The sequence below is a fragment of the Canis lupus genome, chromosome 12 (assembly GCF_011100685.1).
Source record: "Canis lupus familiaris isolate Mischka breed German Shepherd chromosome 12, alternate assembly UU_Cfam_GSD_1.0, whole genome shotgun sequence".
Taxonomy (NCBI): domain Eukaryota; kingdom Metazoa; phylum Chordata; class Mammalia; order Carnivora; family Canidae; genus Canis; species Canis lupus.
The window spans coordinates 23,631,544-23,654,902 of NC_049233.1; the positions used below are offsets into that span (position 1 = coordinate 23,631,544).

Here is a 23,359-nt window from a genome sequence, read left to right on the forward strand (position 1 = left end):
AGAAACAGGATATGCTGGGACCTAATAAAGCAAGGAAATACTGCAATGACTATATATATTAACAGTCAGGAGGATTCATCCAAGCCATTGGTTCTCATGTATGGCCCTCACATCAGCCAGCAGAGCTTCACTTCATGTGGGAACTTCAAAGTGCAAAATTCCAGGCTCTCCTGCAAACCTAATCAATCAGAAACTCTGGATGGTGGAGCACAGAAATTAGTTTTAACAGATGATTCTGATGATCTGAGGACCACAGCATATCTAAGTCTTTCGGCCACTTACCTTCCCATACCTCCATGTACTGTCATATGTGACTTGCTAAGCACATGTAGTTTAGCTCTTCTGTATATAAAGGGAAAAGGGCAGTTGTCAAATAGTAAAATCAAATCTGGGATTACATAACTATTTTGGCTGGTAAAAAATTCTCCTTTTACTTCTCCAATGACCCAATCTTTGTTTTTTTTTTTTTTTTTCAATTGGCATGAAGCTTTTTGAAAAGTAACTAATCCTCATCAAGGATTAGCAATAACCAAGTCCCCAAATTATTTGAGGATTTATTTTTATTGCTACTTCTTGTACATAATGATACATAGTTATATGAACAAAGTATCACTTATTCTTTATCATCTACAGCATTGATTCTTATACTAGCTGCATCAAAACTTCCTGGAGAGGGCAGCCTGAGTGGCTCAGCAGTTTGGCACTGCCTTTGGCCCAGGGCATGAATCTGGAGTCCCAGGACTGAGTCCCATGTCGGGCTCCCTGCATGGAGCCTGCTTCTCCCTTTGCCTGTGTCTCTGCGCCTCGCTCTCTCTCTCTCATGAATAAATAAAATCTTAAAAAAAAAAAAACTTCCTGGAGAAATTGTGGACTCCACTCCAGAGTTTCTGATTCAACAGGTGTGGGGCAGATGCCAGGAATTAGCATTTCCAACAGGTTCCCAAAAAGTGCTGATATGGTAGCCTTTGCGACCACTGCTCTAGACCATGTCTCAAGATACTTACATAGCCCTTCTTCTCTTGCAACACCTCTCTACAATGACACTGTATAGTTTTACACCTGGCACTGAGTTTTACAACAGCCAGGCTATTCAACAGGTATCTTGTATATATAGGTGTTTTCTGACTTGCACATTCTTTAAAGGCAAGAAATATATACATGAGTTTTCTTTTATTACCTAGAATGCTTAGAATTGTGCTAAACAGAATGTAAAACTATATATAAGGGTATACGTCCCCTTCTTTAAAAACACTAAAGCATATCAAAGGAGGAGGAACGCGATGTTTATTGTTTAATGCTGAATATCAAGGGGATAAAGGAAATGGGGGAAAATACTTATACAGCATTTGCTGTTGTAAAATCATGCATACCAGTTATCACAAGATAGAGGTGAATAATCTCTACCGAGAAAGTCTCCTTTTGACTGACTGAATGATGTTTCATTGGGAGATGAAGGATGATTTCTTTGGGGCTATTTACCAAAAAATAATTAAATGCAAAATACAACTAACCTGTGAAATTCATTATTGTGACCAGAACCTAATATGATCATTTGATTGCTTTCATAACATGGAGAACCTGGTAAATGTCGATTTGTTTAGCTGGTGGAAAAAGGCATATAGCATGCCCCTAACTCTAATTTACCATTTTTGTAATTTATCCTATTATTAATTTCTTTCTTGATATAAAGGAATTGAAAAAATGTCATGCTAAAACATTATTTCTAAATCCAGTTTCTACAGCTAATGTCAAAGATGATTTATTCCACAAAAAGCAGCTATTTTTAAGAAGGAAATTTAACCAAAAACAGACGTGTAAAACTTGCATTGCATGTGTATTTCCTTTCATGCTATGGTCTCTAGTACTCACCCACAAAAAATTAAAAGAATGGAGAGTAATTTAGGTTGTGGTCATAGCAACCCTCAAAATCAGGTGGCTGACCATTAAAATATAACTTAATTTTGAGGAGTTTCCTTACTTTGTCGTTTAATACTTTATTTTGACTTTGAACTTACTACACAGTTTATTCTTAGTTCGTAAACAAATCTTTAGCATGCCAAGGGATATACAGAAAAATGTAAGACTTAGGGAACCTTTTGCCAGCTTACCAAATAAACAGACAAGAAGTTTGGGAGGAATCATACAGAGAGTGGAATCATACAAACTAGGCCTGGAATTCTAGCTCTGCCATGTAACTGACTGCATTTCTGGGTAAATTAATTCACCTGTCTTAATGTGACCTCACTGTCTAAGTGACATTAATACTCCCAACATGACGGATTTTTTTTTTTTTTAAGAAAATCAACTAAGAGGCTTTGTGAAAATGCCTTGCCATCTCTCTAGGCACAGAAGGGATGATTCATAAAAGTTAACTGCTCCACTGCCACCAAATTTTGGAGTCTAGGGGCACCTGGGTGGCTGAGCCTCTGCCTTCAGCTCAGGGTGTGATCCCAGGGTCCTAGGATGGAGTCCTGAATTGGGCTCCCTGCAGGGAGCCTGCTTCTCCCTTTGCCTATGCCTTTGCCTATGTGTGTGTCTCTCTCTCTGTGTCTCTCATGAATAAATAAATAAAATCTTCAAAAACAAGTTTAGGTCTTAACAATCCTATGTCTTATGATTTGTTTTAGCCTGCATGATTTTCAAATAATATGGCATTTTTATATATCTACTGCTAGGGCTTAGCATTATTATTTTTAAAAATGAGTATCAAAATGTTACTAAACCTATCAGTGAATTTTATTATAGACTCAATCTTTTAAAAGAGAAAAATTTCAGATTTCTTTTAAAAGAAAAGACTAACTCTATGTCTGAGATAAGAGAAACAGCTAAAAATTACTGAAAAAGAAAGCAAACAATAGAAGAATGTGCAAAAGTTTAGCAAGCAAGTAAGAATAATCAAAAAGAAAAAATGCAATTCTGATACATAAAAAGTAGATTTCCAGCTAAAATTATTAGGGGAGACAAAAAAGTGATAGTTGATAATGTCAAAAGCCACAATCCAAAATTAAGATGTAACATTACAAATATCTATGCAACAGATAAAGATTACATTCATGAAACAGATAGAAGAATAGATGAAAATGACTAGAGGACACAAATACCTCACTTTCTGTCCCAAAAAGGTAAAACAAAACAAAAATTAAGTATGCAGAATATTTAAAGAATATATTCAATAAAGAAAATTTTACAAAAGAATATTGAGTTTCACATTCTCAAAATAGAGATTTACCTTCGTATATGACAGGAAACATTTCTGACAATTGACCATTTATAATAAATCCAAGAAAAATTGTAACAAATCCAATTAAGAAGAAATGATACATAACACTGATATAGTACAGTAAAACCAGAAATTGACAACAGAATCAAAATAAAAGGATTTTAAACCTAAAATTTTTTAGACTTTTAAACAATTTCTAAGAGAAAATCAATATTATAGAATTTCTAAAAAATAATGTTAATGAAAACATTGCACATTAAAATAAAGGGAATAGGGATCCCTGGGTGGCTCAGTGGTTTAGCGCCTGCCTTTGGCCCAGGGCCTGATCCTGGAGACCCGGGATCGAGTGCCGCGTCGGGTTCCTGGCAGGAGCCTGCTTCTTCCTCTGCCTGTGTCTCTGCTCCTCTCTCTCTCTCTCTCTCTCTCTCTCTCTCTCTATGTCTATCATGAATGAATGAATGAATAAATAAATAAATAAATAAATAAATAAATCTTTAAAAAAATAAAAAATAAAGGGACTACAGTTGAAGCAATAATCAAAAAATATGTATAATTTAAATACTAAAAGCAAAAATTAGGCAAGAAAATAAATGAATTCAATAATCAATTGTAAAATCTAGAAAAAACATGAGAAAAAAGTAGTATAGACAAAAATAAACACACCAAAAGTGGAAAATTAATGATTAAATTACAGTGTTGGATCTTTCAAAAAAAAAAAAAAAACATAATAGAGAAGCCAAAATTTCATTTATAATCAAGCAAAAAACAAAAACAAAAAAAAAACTAGAATGCAAAAGCATAAATATCCTAAGAAACAACAAAGGGGGATTACTGAAACCAAGAAAACTTCTTAAAAACCAGAAAGGAATTTGCATAATTCTGTACAAGTCATTTGAAAAATCTAGATGAAATGGCTAATTTCCTAAGAGAATGAAAATTTACTATTATGAGAGATAGAGTGCTTAAGCCAATCAATTTCCACGTAAGAAATAAGAGAAAGTTACCAAGAAACTATTCAACATAAAGAGCATAAGGCCCAGATGACAACGGAGAAGATGACGGAAAACTCTGCAGTGCGATGAATTCAATCATAACCACCAGTAATACATGATTATTACAAAATATATAATATCAAGAGTGAAAGAACATTAAAAATTCTACATTAAGAGGACAAGAATATGGCACAAAAATAGGCAAATAGATCAATGTAACAGAACAGAAAGCCCAGAAATAAACCCATGTATATAGGGTCAATTAATCTTTGACAAGGCAGAAAAGAATATCCAATGGGAAAAAGACAGTCTCTTCAACAAATGGTGTTGGGAAAACTGGACAGCTACTAGCAAAGAATGAAACTAGACTGCTGACTTATACCAAACACAAAGATAAATTCAAAATGTGATAACTGAAACTATAAAAATCCTAGAAAAGAGCACAGGCAGTAATTTCTCCAACATCAGCCATAAAAACTATTTTTTAGATATGCCTCCTGAGGCAAGGGAAACAAAAGTAAAATAAACTATTGGGACTACATCAAAGTAAAAGGCTTCTGCACAACGAAAAAAACAATCAACAAAACTAAAAGACAACCTCCAAAATGGGAGAATATATTTGCAAGTAATGTTTCTAACAAAGGGTTAGTATCCAAAAAATGTAAAGAATGTATACAACTCCACAACCAAAAAAACCAAGTAATCGAATTTAAAAATGGGCAGAAGACATGAACAGACATTTTCCCAGGAAGACTTACAGACAGCCAACAGATCCATGAAAAGATGCTCATCATCACTTATCATCAGGGAATGCAAATCAAAACTACAATTAGATATCTTCTCATACCTGTCAGAATGGTTAAAATATAAAACACAAGAAACAAGTGTTGGAGAGGATGTGGATAAAAAGGAATCCTTATGCACTTTTGGTGGGAGCACAAACTGGTACAGCCACGGTGGAAAACAGTATGGAGGTTCCTCAAAAGTTTAAAAATGGAACTATCCTATGATCCATAATTGCATTACTAGGTATTTACCCCAAGAATACAAAAACACTAATTAAAAGGGATACATGTACCCCTTTTTATTGTAACATTATTTACAATAGACAAATTAAGAAAGTAGCCCAAGTATCCATCAATAGATGAATGGATAAAGAAGTGATATACACCCCCTACTCACAAAAAATATTATTCAGCCATAAAAAATAATTAAATTTTGCCATTTTCAACAACATGGATGGAGCTACAAAGTACAATGCTAAGTGAAATAGACAAATACCATGTGATTTTACTCATATGTGTAATTTAACAAAGCAAATGAGCAAAGAGAAATAAAAGGGAGAGAAAAACCAAGAAAAAAGACTCTTAACTATAGAGAACTTATGGTTACCAGAGGGAAGGCCCATGAGGGGATGGATGAAATAGGTGATGAGGATTAAAGAGTACACTTTTCATGATGAACACTGAGTAAAGATAGAATTGTTGAATCACTGTACTGTACACCTGAAACTAATGTAACACTGTATGATAACTACACTGGAATTAAAAATTTGAACATAACAAAATAAATAATTTTAAAAGGACAAGAATATTGCAGTGTTATACATAAAATATGCAAACAAACTGAAAATGAAATGAAATTAACTAATTTCTTGAAAGGTACAAATTACCAAAACTTACTCAAGAAGAGAAACTTAAAAAGCCCAATATTTAGTAAAGGGATTTCATCAGTAATTAGAATCTTCTTTACACTTACAAAGCTCAAATCCAGATGATTTCATTGGGAAATTCTACCAAACAAGGAAACGATGATACCATTTCTACACAAACTCTTTCAGAAAGAAAAGCTAGTATTATCCTGATACCAAAGCCATACAAAAAAATCACAAGAAAACTACTGACCACTATCTCATGAAGACAGACATAAAAGTCCATAATAAAGTATTTCCTAATTGAATCCAGTAGTATATAATAATATAAAATAGCCAATTGGCATTTATCCCACTAATGCAAGATTAGTGTAACAAACAAAAATCAATGTTATACATATTAATGAAAAAAGGGAGAAAAATAATACAAATCAATAAATGCAGAAAAATGTTTTTGACAAAATTCAACACCTAATCATAACTAAAGAGAAAAACTCTTAAAAGACTACAAATAAAAAGGAACTTCCTCAAGCTGGTGAAGGGTTTCTACATAAAACCAACCACTAACAGTTACTGGTAAAAGACTACCTAATGAAAAAAAAAAAAAAAAAGACTACCTAACATCAGAAAAAGGCAAAAATGTCCACGCTCAGTCCTTCAATACTGTATTGGAGGGCCTGTAGAGTGAAATAAAATTACTAAAATAATTTTAAGTCATATAGATTAGAAGAAGAAAACTGTTTTTATTTCTAAACAATATTATCATTTATCTATGTAAAAAAAATCTAAGGAATTTACAAAATAAGTTGCAGGAATCAATGAGTTTAGCAATATATTGTAAGATATATGATCAACATACCCAACTAATTCTATTTTCATATGCTGGCAACAAAAAATAAATAAATCTTGAAAAATCTATTCACAAGAGTATTTTAAAAATAAAATATTGGGGTGCAAATTTAAAAGATACTTAAGATCTGTACACTGAAAACTACAAAACATTGCTGAGATAAATTAAAGAAAAATTATAATTGTAATGACATACCAGTCATGGATTGGAAGACTTACTGTTACAACCATAACTCTCCTCAAATAAGTGTAAAGATATGTATATACTGTCTTCTAAGAGAGCCTTGCTGCCCCATCTTGAGTAGGAGCTGGACTTGGTAACCCAATTCCAAAAAATGAATGTGGAAGGGAAAAAGCAGTATCTTCATAGTGAAGAAACATGACAAATACTACCATAGCCAAATGATCAAAGTTAATATAATCAATGACTAATCATGTGGATAACAATACCCCCTCATATGAAATGGGCACTTAACCTTTGTGTTATCCTTCTCTCCCCACCAAAACAAAATAAAACAAAAACAAAACCTGTAATTCCAGCCTAACATGAGGAAAACATCTGAAATACCCACATTGAGTAACATTGTACAAAATACCTAACCAAAGCTCTTCAAAACTGTCAAAGTCATGAAAAACACAAAACTGAAATTATCATAGATTGGAAGAGACTAAAGAGGCATAACAAAATAATGCTTTATGGTATATCCTCAATTAGATCATGCAACAGACATTAGTGAAAAACTAATAAAATTCAAATAAACTATGGAGTTCAATTTACAGCAATGTGTTGATACTGATTTCTTGGTTTTAACAAATGTGCCATAGTAATGTAAGGTGTTAACATCAGGAGAAACTGGGTAAACTATGTACAGGAACTCTGTGTACTCTATCTGCAACTTTCCTGTAAATCTAAAATTATTTCAAACAAAAAAGTATACTTCATAGAACTCAGAAGACTTTTCTGTAAAATTTTTCAGGCTGACACTTCGGCTTATGTGGAATTTACATACACCTAGTATATTCATTACAATTTTAAAAAGAAAAACAAATTTAGATACCTACACTGTCAGATTTCAAGACTCTAAAGCTATGATAATCAAGACAGCGTGTTGTTGACAAAAGAAGTACAGATTAGTGGAGAGTCCAAAAATAGTTTCACATGCATCAATCAAATCTTATTTGGCAAAAATGCTCATGTAATTCAATGGGAAATGATAGTCTTTTTAACAAATGATCCTGAAAGAAGTGGGTCTACTAATGAAAAAAAAAAAATCAATCTTGACTTTTTCCTCATGTTATACATAGAAATTAAAATCATCAAAATGAATCCTAGGCCTAAATTTAAAGGCTAAGATGATAAAATTTTAGAAAATATAATTTTCTAAGTGTTCAGAAAAATCCAATTCTTTTTCTTTTAGAAGAAAAGAGAAAATCTTGTAACTTTAGGTTAGGTAAATATTCTTAAATATGACACAAAAGGCATGAACCACAAAAAAACAAGAAATTGGACTTCATCCAGATTAAAAACTTTCCCCTATCCAAAGACACAACTAAGAAAGTGAAAAAACAATCCAAAGATGTCAAGGAAGTATTTTCAAACATATATCTGATAAAGGAGTTATATCCAAAATACATAAGGAAGTCTTACAGCTCATTAATAAGAAAATAAAACCCCAAATTTTAATAAATGGTCAAATGTTTATTGAATAGACATCTCACAAAATAAGATCAGACCAACGGGCCAACCAGCCCATAAAAAGATTGCCAGTCATAATGGAAATGTCAACTAAAACTCCACATTCAGAATGGGCTAGTCCACAGATAGAAAGTAGCCAGAATTGATGTTTCAAAAAGATCTAAAATATAGACAAATCCTTAGTTAACTAGACTAAGAAAAAAGAGAGAAGACATTAAAATTGATGCCACAGAAATAAAAAAGATCACATGGGGCTGTTATGAATAACTATATGCCAACAACAGTAAAACAACAGTAAATAAAACATTTTATATTTATTTATTTATTTATTATTAATTTTATTTATTATTTTATACCAATGTCATAATTTTTAAAAATGTCAAAGATCAGCACATTTTTTCCAACATTCACTCACAAGTACAGAAATCTTTCGGTTTTTTTATGTAAATACCTTATAACCAGGGCTACCCATTAATCCATCCTTGCCATGTCTTCCTGGTTCTCCCTAAAAAATAAATACATGAATTTTAATACATTTTTGCACTAATTTTTCTTTCTAAAGGAAGACAGTATAAGGCAATTTTTATTTAAAGTAAAATACTCAAGAACTTTTTCTATCGAACTCACAGCACGTCCAGGGAGGCCAGGAAAACCAGAATTCCCCTTTTCACCTTTTGCACCCTGTATTAAAAACACACACTTAGAAACCAAAAATTTTATGTTTAATTTTTGTTTTTATTACTCAGAGAAGCTTCATTTTTTGTTTGTTTAGCTGACTTTGTGCTTATGCATTCAACACTTCGCACAATGATTTTCTGCTCTTCAATAAAGAAAGCATGTTTGACCTTGGCCTGGCCACATGTAGCACATATGGAACCACCATAGCCCTGCTGACATGTTTTTTCATTTTAGGCAAATTCCTAAGACTTTAGGTCTCACAGCACAAATTCTTTGAAGTTGGCTTGGGCATACATATGCGGATCTTGGTGGTTTCTCAACTTTCTTTGTATAAAGGTAAACAACTCTTTTACCAAGAGTTCTGGACAGCCTAGTTTTGCTTGAGACTGTACTGTAGGTTAGCCTGGGATGGTAGCTGAACTATTCGGAATGCCTCTAGACACCATTTCCCCAGAGGAGGAACAACAGGATTCAAAAAATCCAATACAGGAAAAATGAGAGAGGAAGGCAAACCATGAGAGACTCCTGACTCTGGGAAACAAAGGGCTGCAGAAGGGAAGGTGGGTGGGGGAATGGAGTAACTGGGTGACTGGCATTAAGGAGGGCACCTGATATGATGAGCACTGGGTATTATGCTATATGTTGGCAAATTAATTTAAATTTTTAAAAAATTTTAAAAATAAAAACAAAAATTCCAACTCAAACTTAAGTTAAAAGTAAGTTAACCTCTTTATGTAATGACAGAATTCATAAACTACAGCTTGTGTTAGCTCTACAACTTCTGGCAAAGCATTATTTTACCAGGCCAGTGGACACAACAACATTAAAAATATTGGTGAATTAAAATATATATATATTAGTGAATGCAGGATTATTACAAGCATCTAAACATAGAAACCATATCTTGGCAAAATTAAAAACCAGTGAGTATTTTAAATATAATATACAGAAAATATAATATTCTTTTAATGTGAAGAAATCAGAAGCCCCTAACAGTGATTCTCCATGGACATGCTGTTAAGCAGCTACCATTTACTTCCTCCTAAGGAATCTCTCTCCATAAATTCTTTAAAAACTCAGAATGATCAATAACACAACATAGTCTTATAAAATACCATATACCAGGTATTTTTCTATTTTTTCATTATTTCCAATAAATTTCCTGAGAAAGGTGAACAAAGCTAATTGCTATAATGGTGAGCTGAGACAGGAATACAAGTTTTCTACTTCCATGACATTCCAAAGTTCATTACAGATTCTTTATGTTATAATCCATACTTTCCTTTTTGCCATAAAATCCAGTTGATCCTTTATCTCCTTTGGGGCCCATTTCACCCTAAAAAATAAAATATAAATACTGAATTTTATTTTTATTTAAGTTTTTTATTTTAATTCCAATATTTGTTATGTCTCTCTTTATGTGATTTAACCAGGGGATTTTTTTGTGTGTACTTGAAGAAAATGTGTATTCTATTATTTGTTCTATATATATCTTTTCAAATGATGTATTCTGAAGTATGCTTCAAGTAAAAAATGTTCTTGCTTAAAAAAAAAGTAACTTTAAGGGTACTCGTTTAAAATAAAGCATATCAGAGGAGAGGTGGAGGGTGGGAAAATAGGTGAAGGGGATTAAGAGTAATTAAGAGTAAACTTATGAAGAATACTGAATAATAAGGTATACAGTTGTTGGATCACTCATCACACACATGAAAGTAAGATAACACTGTATGTTTACTAACTGGAATTAAAATACTGAATTTTAGAGAAATATGAAAATGTCTCTTAAAGGATAAAGAAAAAAACATCAATTATAAACAAGGTTTAATATGCCAACATAAAATAAAATAGAAATAAAATAATTTAAGTTTTGTTTACAAAAGCCCTATTTTTGAGGCTTTCTGAAGAAAAACAAGGAAAAATAAGGATGGTTGGTACCATAACAGGGCCTGAAGTACAGGGCTTATAGTTTTTTTTTTTTCTTTCAGGGCTTATAGTTAAAAGAATTTCCATATATTAAAACTTACTCATCAATGTCTAAATACCATAAACTTTGTGACCAGAAATTTTAAAGAAAATTTGTAAAGAGCTTTATGTAAACTATGATAGTAATCCAATCATTTACTTTAATACACCTTATATTTGAGCATTTATCCGTAACACATTTGTAACATAAAATACTTTTAATTTGAAATAAAATGCAATATTGTAGAATATGAGAAGACTAGATTTTTTTCAACCTTTAATCCTGGGATTCCATGAAGCCCTGGAAAACCAGGAAGTCCACGGTCACCCTGAAAATAAAACTAAAATTAATCAAAGGAAATACATTTCAGCCTAAAAAATATCATATACACAACTTCACCCTTGTCAAAATCCACTGGAAAAAAATCTTTGAACAGTTAAACACGTATCTACATCAAAACCCTATCTCTATGAAAAATCAATCCTCATTTATCAGAGTTTCCTTTATAATTAGAAAAGGAAAGTATTTTGAGACTTAGGCGAACTTGTTCCAGTTCTGTGAAAAATGCTGTTGTTTTATATAACATATATATTTTATGGGAGTGTGAGCGGGGGGGAGGGGCTAAAGGAGGTCTGGGAGAGAGAGACAGAGACAGAGACAGAGAGAGAAAGAATCTTAAGCAGGCTCTATGATCAGCCCAATGCAGGGCTCCATCTCATGAGCCTGATCTGAGCCAAAATCAAGATTAGTTACTTAACCAGTTGAGACACCCAGGCATCCCAAATGGTGTTGGTATTCTTATAGGGATTGCACTAAATCTGTAGACTGTTTCAGGTAGTGCGGACATCTTAATTCTTCTAATCCCTGGGTATAAATATCTTTCCATTCTGTCATTTTAAATTTCTTTCATTAGTGTTTTAGTTTTCAGAATAAAGGTCTTTTACCTCCTTGGTTAAATCAAAAAACATGGAGACAAATGAAAATGAAAACACAATGATCCAAAATTTTGGAGATGCAGCAAAAACAAAAACAAAAACAAAAAACTGTTAGTAGTACATGAACACCGTGAAGTTGAAGGATACAAAATTAATACCCAGAAATGAGTAGCATTTCTATGCACTAATAATGAAACAGCAGAAAGAAAAAAAATAAGGAAAGAATCACGTTCACAACTGCATCAAAAAAGAATGAAATACCTAGGGATAAACTTAATCAAGGAAGTAAAAAAAACCTATACTTTGAAAACTTAAATTCAATGTAATCCCTATCACAGCACCATCAGTATTTTTTTCATAACTGGAACAAATAATGTTAAAATTTGTATGGAACCACAAAAGATCTCAAGTAGTCAAAGGAATCTTGAGAAAGAAGAAAAAAGCTGGAGGTATCATACTTCCAGACTTCAAGATACAAAGCTATAGTAATCGAAACTGTATGGTATTTCACAAAGATAAACACAAAGATCAATAAAATAAAATAGAAAGCCCAGAAATAAACCCATGCTTATATGCTCAATTAATCTATAACAGAAAACAAGGACATACAATGGGGAAAAGACAGTTTCTTCAATAAATGGTGCTGGAGAAACTGGACAACTATATGCAAAAAAATGAAACAAACACTTCCTAATACCACACACAAAAATAAGCTCAAGGGGATTAAAGACCTAACTGAGACCTGAAGCCAGAAAAATTCTAGAAGGGAGCACAAGCAAAAATTCTCTGACACTGGCTGTCAAAACATTTTTCTGGATATGTCTGCTAAAGCAAAGGAAACAAAAGCAAAAATAAATTCTTGGGACTGCATACAAATAAAAAGGTTTTGAACAGCAAAGGAATTATCAATAAAACAAAAAGGCAACCTACTGAAGGGGAGAAGATATTTGCAAATGATATATCCAATAAAAGGTTAATATTTTTAAAATATGAAGAACTTATACAACCCAATATTTAAAAATATGATTTTAAAATGAGTAGAGGATGTGAACATACATTTTTCCAAAGACATACTGATAGCCAACATACAATGAAAAGATGCTCAACATCACTCATCATCAGGGAAATTCAAATCAAAACCACAATGAGGTATCACCTCACGCCTGTCAAAATGGCTAAAATCAAAAAGATAAGAAATAACAAGTATTGGCAAGGATATGAAGAAAAAGGAAACTGGTACAGCCACCAGGAAAAACAGTATTGGGTTTCCTCAAAAAATTAAAAATAGAAATATCATATGTTCCAAAATTCCATTACTAGGTATTTGCACAAAGAAAATAAAAATGTTAATTTAAAAAGATATATGAACCCCTACATTTACTGCAGCATTATTTATAATAGCCAAGATAGGGAAACACCCCAAATGTCCATTAATTGATGAACAGATAAAAGAAAATGTGATATGTATACATGTATATATATGATGGAATATTATGCAGCCATAAAAAGAGTATCTTGCCATTACAATAATACAGATAGACCTAGATAGCATTATACTAACTGAAATAAGTCAGACTGAGAAAAACAAATGCCATATGATTTCATTCTTATGTGGAATCTAAAAACAAAACAAATAAACCAAAAGGAGAAGCAGACTTATAAATTACAGAGAAAAAACTGAATGCTGCCAGAAAGAAGAGGAGTGGAAGGATGATCAAAGTGGGTGAAGGGCAGTAGGAGATACAAGCTTCCAGTTATGGAATGAATAAGTCAAAGGTATAAAAGGCACAGCATAGGGAATATAATCAATGATATTGTAGTAACACTATATGGTGACAGATGGGAGCTACACTTGTGGTGACATATAACATAATGTATAGAGACACTAAGTCACTATATTGTACACCTGAAGTTAAAGTAGCATTATGTCAGCTACACTTAAGAAAAATTTTAAACTTAAATCCCTTTTATTTTTTTAAAGATTTATTTATTTATTTATTCATGAGCGACAGACAGAGAGAGGCAGAGACATAGACAGAAAAGCAGGCTCCTCCCACGAGCCTGATATGGGACTCAATTCCCCAGACCTGGGATCATGCCCTGAGCCAAAGGCAGATGCTCAACCACAGAGCCACCCAGGCATCTCACACTTAAATCTTAATTTTTAAAAAAATTATTCACATAAAGAGTGACATAGTTCTTGAAGGGATAAAATTCTCCAAAAGCAGCTTTTTTCATTTTAAGCTTCCATATCTCTATCAGCTCAAATCACCAGACCACACGGTTACACTGCTACTGCATTTTCAGTTTCCAGCATTGTCTACTGACCTCCGACTATGAAAGAGGAGGATCAACTTCTGAAACCACCTAACAACCCTCTCGCCATCTCCACCTCTAGGAAGCACAAATCCCCTTAGCTTTCTATCACAACTTTGATCATCGTTTCTGATATTAAGATTCACAACTAAGCCATAAATATGCTGATTGCTTGCCTCTTCTTGCCCTACAGTTAAAAATTGCCTGTTTTGGTACAGGGCAGGGGGCTGGCTACTTAGTTTCCTAATTAACTTATTACAGAATTGAACTGCAATCTCCAATTGTCAAAACCATTTTAAAATATACTCGTATACATTGAAACTTTGATATCCTTTGTCTTTTCTAGAGCCTTCTCACTTATTTCAGTATATATTTGTTCTCTTCTTTATATGTGTTTATTCCCTTGTTAGGGGAATATATCATCCCATAGTTTCCTGAAGAATTCATGAGAGACAAATTTCTGAAAATATCTTTATTCTATTCACTTACATAATTAATAATTCACATATAGAGATATAATAGTTTAGAATTTTTTTTTCTTTCAGAACTTTGAACACTCTGATCCATTCCCTTCTTGACTTCAGTGTCACCAGTGAGGTGTTTGAAGCCTTTTTGATTCTGATCATTTGTATATGACATATATTTTTTGGTAGTTGTAGGGTTTGTCCCTCTCGGAAAGCTTGTAGGAACTTCTGTTTGCTTATAGAGTCTTACAATGTAAAATTGTACAATAGGCATGGATATGGTCTATAATCATCCATTATGCTAAGCGCTATGGGAGACTTTTCATCTATAATGACCCCATGCTTACTCATGTGCTCTGAGACCACACATCCAAACTCCATCCACATTTCACATAATCAACTTTCCCTTGGCTACATCTAAGCATACTGTATTAGAAGGCACCTAGCAGGACAGAGACAGGAAATAGGCCTGCAGATCCTGGGAATGGAACTGGGGTGTTATATGAAAGGAATGTCAGGATCCAGGATCTGGAATGTGTTCTAAAAGGGAGTCATGTGTTACAAGAGTGCCTCTACACTGGCCCTGAAGACCCATCACTTCCTACCAAGGAACACAGCTGAAGCAGGATCTATCAGGGGTGCTCCCTCCCTAAGGGCACTAATGACAGTTTTTCAAATCTTTTCCTTAGGTCTTTTATCAGTTCTTCTAAGATTTTTTGCTGATCTTTAATTTTCCTAAGATATTCTCTAGTTCCTAATGGTCAGTTTACATGTAAATTGATGATAATCTCTCAGTGAGTACTGTCCATTGACTGAGAATTTCCATCTATGGTGTAGTTGGGACATTTAACTAAACAGCTCTATCGGTGGATTCCCCACAGAAGAATCTTTGCCAACTCCACCTTTTCTTTCCAGTATAGAGATCTTCAGTTTTGTTTCCAGATAATAAATTTATATATCCTGCCAGGGTAGAAGAAGGGAGATTCACTTAACTATACAGAGGTTAGGAAAGGAAAGCAGGATCTCCCTGTTCTTAAAGGAATATTCATGCTTCCATTTTTATCTCTACTTTCAATTCACCTCCATTTTCAGAAATACTTTGTATTATCATTTCCTAAGCTTTTGGGGTATCTGCATGCATGCATACATGTGCACACACACACACACACACACATACGCACAAAAGTGATTTTCTCTCACATGACTATTACTTTTTAATCTTAAGATTGAGCTTCCTTGGGTCTTTTCAGATTCCAAAAATGTAGAGCATCTTCTTTTTTCTGTGTGTCATATTAGGTTTTATTACCATAATTATTATTCCAAGGTTGTTGTTTTACGGGAGTTTAGATCTACCTGTATTATGTTTGGTTACTTTATCTATAAGTGTATCTTATATAAAAAGAATGCTAGGCTCATGGTTATAAACAAAAATCTATTCACCTTTTACTACCACAGAGAAGATTTTTATCTGGGCACACAGCTTCCTAAGTAGAGACTATATTTCCTAGGCTCTTTTGCAGTTAAGCATGGCCACTAACAAAGTTCTTGCTAGCAGAATGTGTAAAGGATATGGCCCACAACTTCCACAGAATTTATTAAAAGGGGAGTTACTGCTATGCTTCTCTTTCCCCTTTCCCATCAGATTAGAATGCAGGTCAGTGAATAATGATGTAGCCTAGTCTATGTAGAGGAGAACAACACTCTTAGGGAGACTAGACCAAGAAGAAGGAAAAACATGAGTCTTTGTAGAATATATAATCAACTGTCTACATGAGAAAAATCTTTCTCAATTACACCACTGTATTTTGGGGTTTGTTTCTGGTCTAAAGAGGAATAGTATTTTTTGGCTTGTAAAGGACGTCCTTCTTGTGAGTAATAGCTTTCCCTTGACTGTCTTAATTTTCCACTAAAGATTAAAAACAATCTGTGTATGAGAGAGAGAGAGTGAGAAAGAGAGGAAGACAGAAGATCCACTAAAAGCCCACACATTCTAGAGCTTATTAATCCTAAAATACAACAATTTAATCAAAGAATAAAAGAAAAAGCTAGGATTTAGGGGGAGACCAAGAGCACAACAAGAAAATTAGATAATATTCTGTCCCCTCCATGCAGACTCCTAATGGGAGAACCAAAACTACTTTCTGATTTTTTTTTTCCTTTTTGCTTGGGGCAGGAAGGAGTGGTAACAATTTCTACACAGAGAAAAGATTAAATTAAGAAGTCTACCTGTGCTAACTCTTCAGAAGCTGCATTGAAGTAACCTGTTGATGGCCAGACTAGACTAAGATACACTCTTGATAAAATGGAATTTAGCTGGACAATAAATACTTGATAAAAATACAGAAGAAAGAGGACAAGCCAGGATTCACTATTCAGGCTGAACAAAGTCCCAACTAAGACTTCCGCTCTCTGACTACAAGTTATAGAAGACATAATCTTCATATTTTTATTTACCAGAGGTAACAAACAAATCTCAGATGAAGTGCAGAGACTAGGAGCATTCACCCACATTGAAAAATAAAAATAAAAATCTGTACAAAGTTACCGTCAGGTGCATAAGCAAGATTTTTAAATAGAATAAAAAGCCACAGCATACATGTTAACATAAAGCAGTTAAGCAGGGCAAGGCAAGGAGAGAAACAGAGGAGAGAAATTTAGTGAGCAAATTGTTGAGGAATATTGAAACAATATCTACAAAATACAGAATACAAGAAACTGTTACCCAAACATATTACAGTAAGCCTTTGAACAATGCAGGGATTGAGGGGCTGACCCCCATACAGTTGAAAATCCACATATAACTTCTGACTCTTCAAAAACTTAACTATAGTCTAATAGTCTACTGTTAATTAGAAAACAAAATGTTGGTATCCATAAATTGACCGGTATTGGCTGTTTACAAAAGGCACCGTAAAAGAAAGAAGCTCAGAAAAGAATCAGCTGACTTGCAAGAAGTAATTAAAAGGAATAGACCAAGTCCAAAAATACTGGAATTGGAAGATACAACTTGTTTCTTATCTCTAACAGGTAAATGATGAAACTGGAGAAGACCTTTAAAAGAATTTCAATTAAAGCAGTCTCTGGAAAGAAGCAAACCAAGGATGTAACCATAAAAATTATTCTTAAATCCTCTGAATCAATGAAGATGGGTCCAATAAATCCTTTCAAGGTGGACAGAATGGCTCAAGAAAAACAACTAGTGTAAAGGATGTCTGATAAATTTAAGTCACTTATCATTGATTCTTAGTAGTTAATAAATTAATGTGGAGGGCCATGATTAAAGGACTGTAGTTTCTGCCATTGGCTGAAATCAAAAGGCAAAGATACAAAATCACAAATATGCATCTGCTGTTGAAAGATTTGTACTATCAAGGAAGCCACAAACAAGAACTAAAAGAGACTAAGTTTGAAACTTAAAAGTCACCCAACATCACCACTATTTTTAATGTTTTTCTAGTCAGTCTTGACTAGCCAATAAATTTAGACAAAATAGAAAAATAAGAGGTTAAAAAGCTAGAAGGAAGCAAATTATTTTATGTATGATCATATATCTAATATACCAATATACCTAATACCCTAAATAACTGAATATGCAATTAATTCCTACTTTAAAAAGGTAATATATGGAGCACCTGGGTGGCTCAGTGGTTGAGTGTCTACTCTTGGCTTAGGTCATGATGTCGGGGTCCTGGGATCAAGTCCTGCATCAGGCTCCCCAGAGGGAGCCTGCTTCTCCCTCTGTCTATGTCTCTGCCTCCCTGTGTTTCTCATGTATAAATAAAAACTTTTTAAAAAATAAAAATACACAAGAAGTTTTTATATATAAAAAATAAGCAATATGAAAATATATTAAAGGTTCCATTTATAATAGGAACAAAGAAGATAAAAATGCCAAGATATAGTCTTCAATAATGTTGGAGACCAATATGAAAAAAATTTCAGGGTTATTTCACTGAGTTTCAAGACTAAAATAAAAAGGTGAATAAATCATAATCTTAAAAGAGAAAACTCAGTATTGAAGTTATGTCAATGATTCTATAATTAATATATAAATTCAAAGGAATCCTGGTTAAAATAAGAATAGGAATTTCTAAGAAATTGAAGAAAAGATACTGAGCTTATCTGGAAAAATAAGCACACAAGAATAGCCAGGAAAATTTTGATTATAAAGAATAATGAGGAAGTACTAGGCCTGCCAAGATTAAATCATATTATGAAGTGACAACAATTAAGAACAATTTGGTGTTGGAGAGAATGTAGACAGATAAATGGAACAGAATGGAAAGCCAAAAGCACAGACCCATATGAAAATGGAAATTTAGCAATAGTGAGCAGTTTTCAAATAAATGGAGAAAAAAGTGATATTCCATAAATATTGTTGTGGCAACTGGCTATCCATTTAGGAAAAAAGAGGGAAAAATATGAATGTTCACCTAACTATAAATACCAAAACTACAAAGATTAAAATATAAAATAACAAAAGTCTAAAGATAATAAGTTATCATCACAATGTTGGAATGTGGAATCCTTCTATATAGAAACAAACAACAGAAAAAAGGAAAAAAATCTACATATATATAAAAATTTTAATTTTATGTATGATTAAAATTCCAAAAGCCAAGTCAAATACACAATATAAACTGGGAAAAAATGTTTTCATACAATCTATGGAATTTCTATAAAAATCAATTTTCAGGGACACCTGTGGCTCAGAGGTTGGGCACCTGCCTTTGGCTCAGGGCATGATCCTGGAGTCCCGGGATCCAGTCCCGCATCGGGCTCCCTGTGAGGAGCCTGCTTTTTCCTCTGCCTATGTCTCTGCCTCTCTCTCTGTGTCTCTCATGAATAAATAAATCTTCAAAAAAATCAATTTTCAAAAAGACCAGCAGCCCAATACAAAGCAAAAAATATAAATATATATGATTAAAAAGCAAATGAAAGAGAATTAACAAAATGCCCAAAAATCATATGACCAGGTACTTTACCTTACTAAGAAATGCAAATCAAACCAATACCATTTTTAACTTGCACTAGTGAAAATTAGAAACTTTAATGAAACTCAGTGCTGATAAGAGTGTGAGGAAAGATATTTTTGCACAGTTGCTGGGTGAATACAAGCTTATTGAAAGTTACATAGGCAATTTGCATCACAGTTTAATTATGCATTGAACTATTTGGCCCTGTAATCAGTTCTAATTCCAGGAAATTTTCCTATGGATATACTCAGAAAAATTTACTGAGAAATACATACACACACAGTGCAAAGCATTAAGAACTACAGCATCCCTAATTTAAAGATTTCTTAAATTGGATAGGGACAGCCCATATAGTATATAGCTGTGATTAACCTGTTTACAGTTTCTATCATGAAGTCTCTGAATTTTCCACTTTCCTATACCGCTTAGAGAATTTTATTCAACTCTCTTTCTTGGCACTTAACAACTGACTTTCTTGACACTTTGTGTTATGTGCTTTATTAGATCCCAACCTCTTGGAGGAAAAACCCATTCTGATTCATTCCAATTTTTCTTTAGTAGATATGACCACCATTTATCAACATCCAGATTCTTGCCACTTGTAAGCATAAGGGAGAATCATACTTTCCTGACTCTTGGAGCTTGGTGTGGTTTTCAAAATTTGCTCTGGCTAATTAAAGATGAACAGAAGTAGAAGTAGTTTAAGAGCCACTCTGATTCTCCACACATCTGCTGCTATAAGTAATTATAATCTAGACAGTGAAACTCCTATCAGCCTAAGTCTCCATGTGAGGGAAAGAGGGACCCCTCACTGCTGCTAATAAATGTGTAGTCTGATGAGCAATAAACTTTTTTTTTAAGCCATTGGCATTTGGGATTTATTTGCTACTGCAGCATATACTACTCTATCCTCAGCTGGTTACTTACTTGTGATTAATGATAATTTGCTGAATATGCAAAATATTTTCATTTTCTAAAATACAGTAAATGCATTTGAGTCTTCCAAAATATTCCAACAGAACAAGTATTTTGAAGAGTCACACTCTTGGTTCCATCTGAGCTTACAAGAGATTAGAACCAAAGGGAATCCAAGATTTAGAGTGAGATGGTTCCATTTCCACAGGATGCCTCCAAAGCTTTCATGACTGATGAGCTTATCCATCCCATTATTTGGTCTAGAATCATAGTCTCTAAAGTAAGGTCAAGTTGGGACACCTGAGTGGATCAGTTTGTTAAGAGACTGACTCTTGGTTTCAGCTCAGGTCATGTTCTCACAGTCATGAGACTGAGCCCCAAGTTGGCCTCCCCACTAAGAAGGGAGTCTGCTTGAAATTCCCCTTCTCCCCCTCCCTTTGCCTCTGCCTGCAACTTACACATGTGCACACACACTCTCTCTCTCTCTCATTAAATCTTTTAAGAAAGAAAAGGGTCAACATTATATATGTGCACAGTAAGAGAATATGAAAACTATTAAAAACTCATTCTTTAAAAATTTCTCAGTGTATGCATGTTTTAAATGCATAAAATGTGTTGTTCAGTAGCACAGGCATATAATTCATACATAAATATGGGACTACATACCTAAAAGTCTTTTACTATAAGATTTTACAATTTAAATTCACCAAACACATCTTGATTGTTCTTTCTCCTCTCAAATAGCAACAAATGTTAAGTCTTTGAGGCTCAGGCAATAATGATTTACTGGGAATTTTTTAAATCTACTAAAACGTTTCCTCTCTTTAACACCAAGATGGGCAATCTCCTTGGGTTTGGAGATCATCGCTGAACTAGTCAGGCCTAGAAAATGCAGATTCCTGAGCTTCCATGATAAGGTTACTCCCATAGATTCTTAATGATCATAGAGAGAGTAACTGAAAGTGAAGATGAGAAACGGGGTTTAGAACCAGTGAAATATGAAGCACTCTGTAAAAATTCAATGAAAGTTTTAAGTTTCTCAGTGATGCCAAGAGAGAAAAAGAAAACAGGCCAGGAAAATGTATAACAGCCAACAAATGAGGCAGGACATGGAATAAATGATTCTTTATAATAAACTGAGATGCCGAATCCATCACTAAGCCTTAAAAGAATTTTAAAGATCAGAAAATGATTAAGACATTGTAAAAGTATTCGCAGAAGTAATAAACACTTGGGCACACATAGGTCAACACCCGATGTACAGAAGAGACACTTAACAATACCTGACTTCAGAGACTATATGTGACTATTTAGGCACATATAGTGCTGCTATGGAAAAAGAGCCTCTGAGAAAAGGGTATGGGAAAGAAGGAAAATGTGGCCACACCCCATCCATAAAAAGTAGAAAGTTCTGAAAATTTCTGGTTTTAACAATTCCGTAGTTTCTTCAGGTTCAGATGAAGCAAGACATTTCATTAGAAAATAGAATGTATATATATGTATGTATATATTTAATATTTTTATTTTATTAACTAACATATTAATATTTTTAAAGATTTATTTATTTGAGAGAGAGCATGTGTGTGCACAAGTATGTGCACAAGCCAGCATAAGGGGAGGGAGGGGCAGAGAGAGAGGATCCCAAGCAGACTCCACGCTGAGCATGAGCCTGACAAGGAGCTAGAAGCAGGGCTCTATCTCAAGACTCTGAGATCATGACCTGAGCTGAAATCAAGAGTCTGATGCTTCACTGACTGAGTCACCCAGGCACTCCTCAATATATTAATATTGATAGTCTTATCAATGATATGTATATTTACATATTCAACATATAAACTTATATTCATTTAAGTTTATATTTTATGATATTTTAATAAAGAGACTCTATTGAGGAAGGAAAAGAAGGGCATACAACTAAACCCTGGACCACTCTGACATTTAGAGAATAGAGAAGATAAGTAAATGGTGAATTCAGAGCCCAGCCAATAACATGTAACTTCATTAAGACTCCTGCCTTGTCCCCCTCAAACCCCAAGCACACCCACACCGGTGTTTGGGCCTTTCAGCTGTGGTGTTATCAAAAACTATACAGGTAGATTACCCTCCCTTTTTGAGAATGAAGAAAAAAGTAATCACTTTACTAAGTCAATTGTAACTATTTCTCCTCATGTCATTCTGGGCTTTAATTTTTTTAAACTTTTTTTTTTTATCTTCAAACACTGCAAGAAGTAAAACCACTAACATACTAAGTTTTAGCATATTCCCTAATAACCTTTTTAGCTTGGTCCTTTATTACTGTTCTCTCAACATATACACTGGAGTTCTCTAATTGTAACTCACTACATAAATCACTGTAATACCACTTAATTTTTTGACTTTGGAAGTAAAATTATGAAAGTAAGGGATTTATTTAAGCAAGGAAGCCTCATTCATCACACCTTACTCTTGTATGGATACTAAGGACAATGGGAAACTGAGGTCTGAAAGGGACAATTTAAATGTTAAATGATCTAATGAGGAAATTAAACAAAATGTATAATTTGCTCCATAATGAGACCTTAGATAATATTTAATATATTTTACTTCTTAACCCCAGAAAAACCAAGTGATGAATTTGTACGAAGTCTGGATAGGTTAAAAAAATAAATTACTGCCTCCATGTGTTCGAAATTGAATTTGCTATAAAAAAAAAGTTTCATGGGCA

The 23,359-nt window shown here is 33.6% G+C and overlaps 1 protein-coding gene across 13 annotated transcripts in view; it reads right to left on the reverse strand.

Moving 5' to 3' along the window:
- Positions 1-23,359, reverse strand: part of COL21A1 (collagen type XXI alpha 1 chain) — a 240,963-nt gene that overhangs the window by 41,600 nt on the left and 176,004 nt on the right. For all 13 annotated transcript variants that reach the window (XM_038554370.1, XM_038554369.1, XM_038554373.1 and 10 more), the window contains 4 exons: positions 11,324-11,377; positions 10,369-10,422; positions 9,036-9,089; positions 8,860-8,913 (listed from right to left, as the gene is read on the reverse strand). In XM_038554370.1, the coding sequence (XP_038410298.1) occupies positions 8,860-8,913; positions 9,036-9,089; positions 10,369-10,422; positions 11,324-11,377 (216 nt within the window). The remainder of the gene's footprint in view (positions 1-8,859; positions 8,914-9,035; positions 9,090-10,368; positions 10,423-11,323; positions 11,378-23,359) is intronic.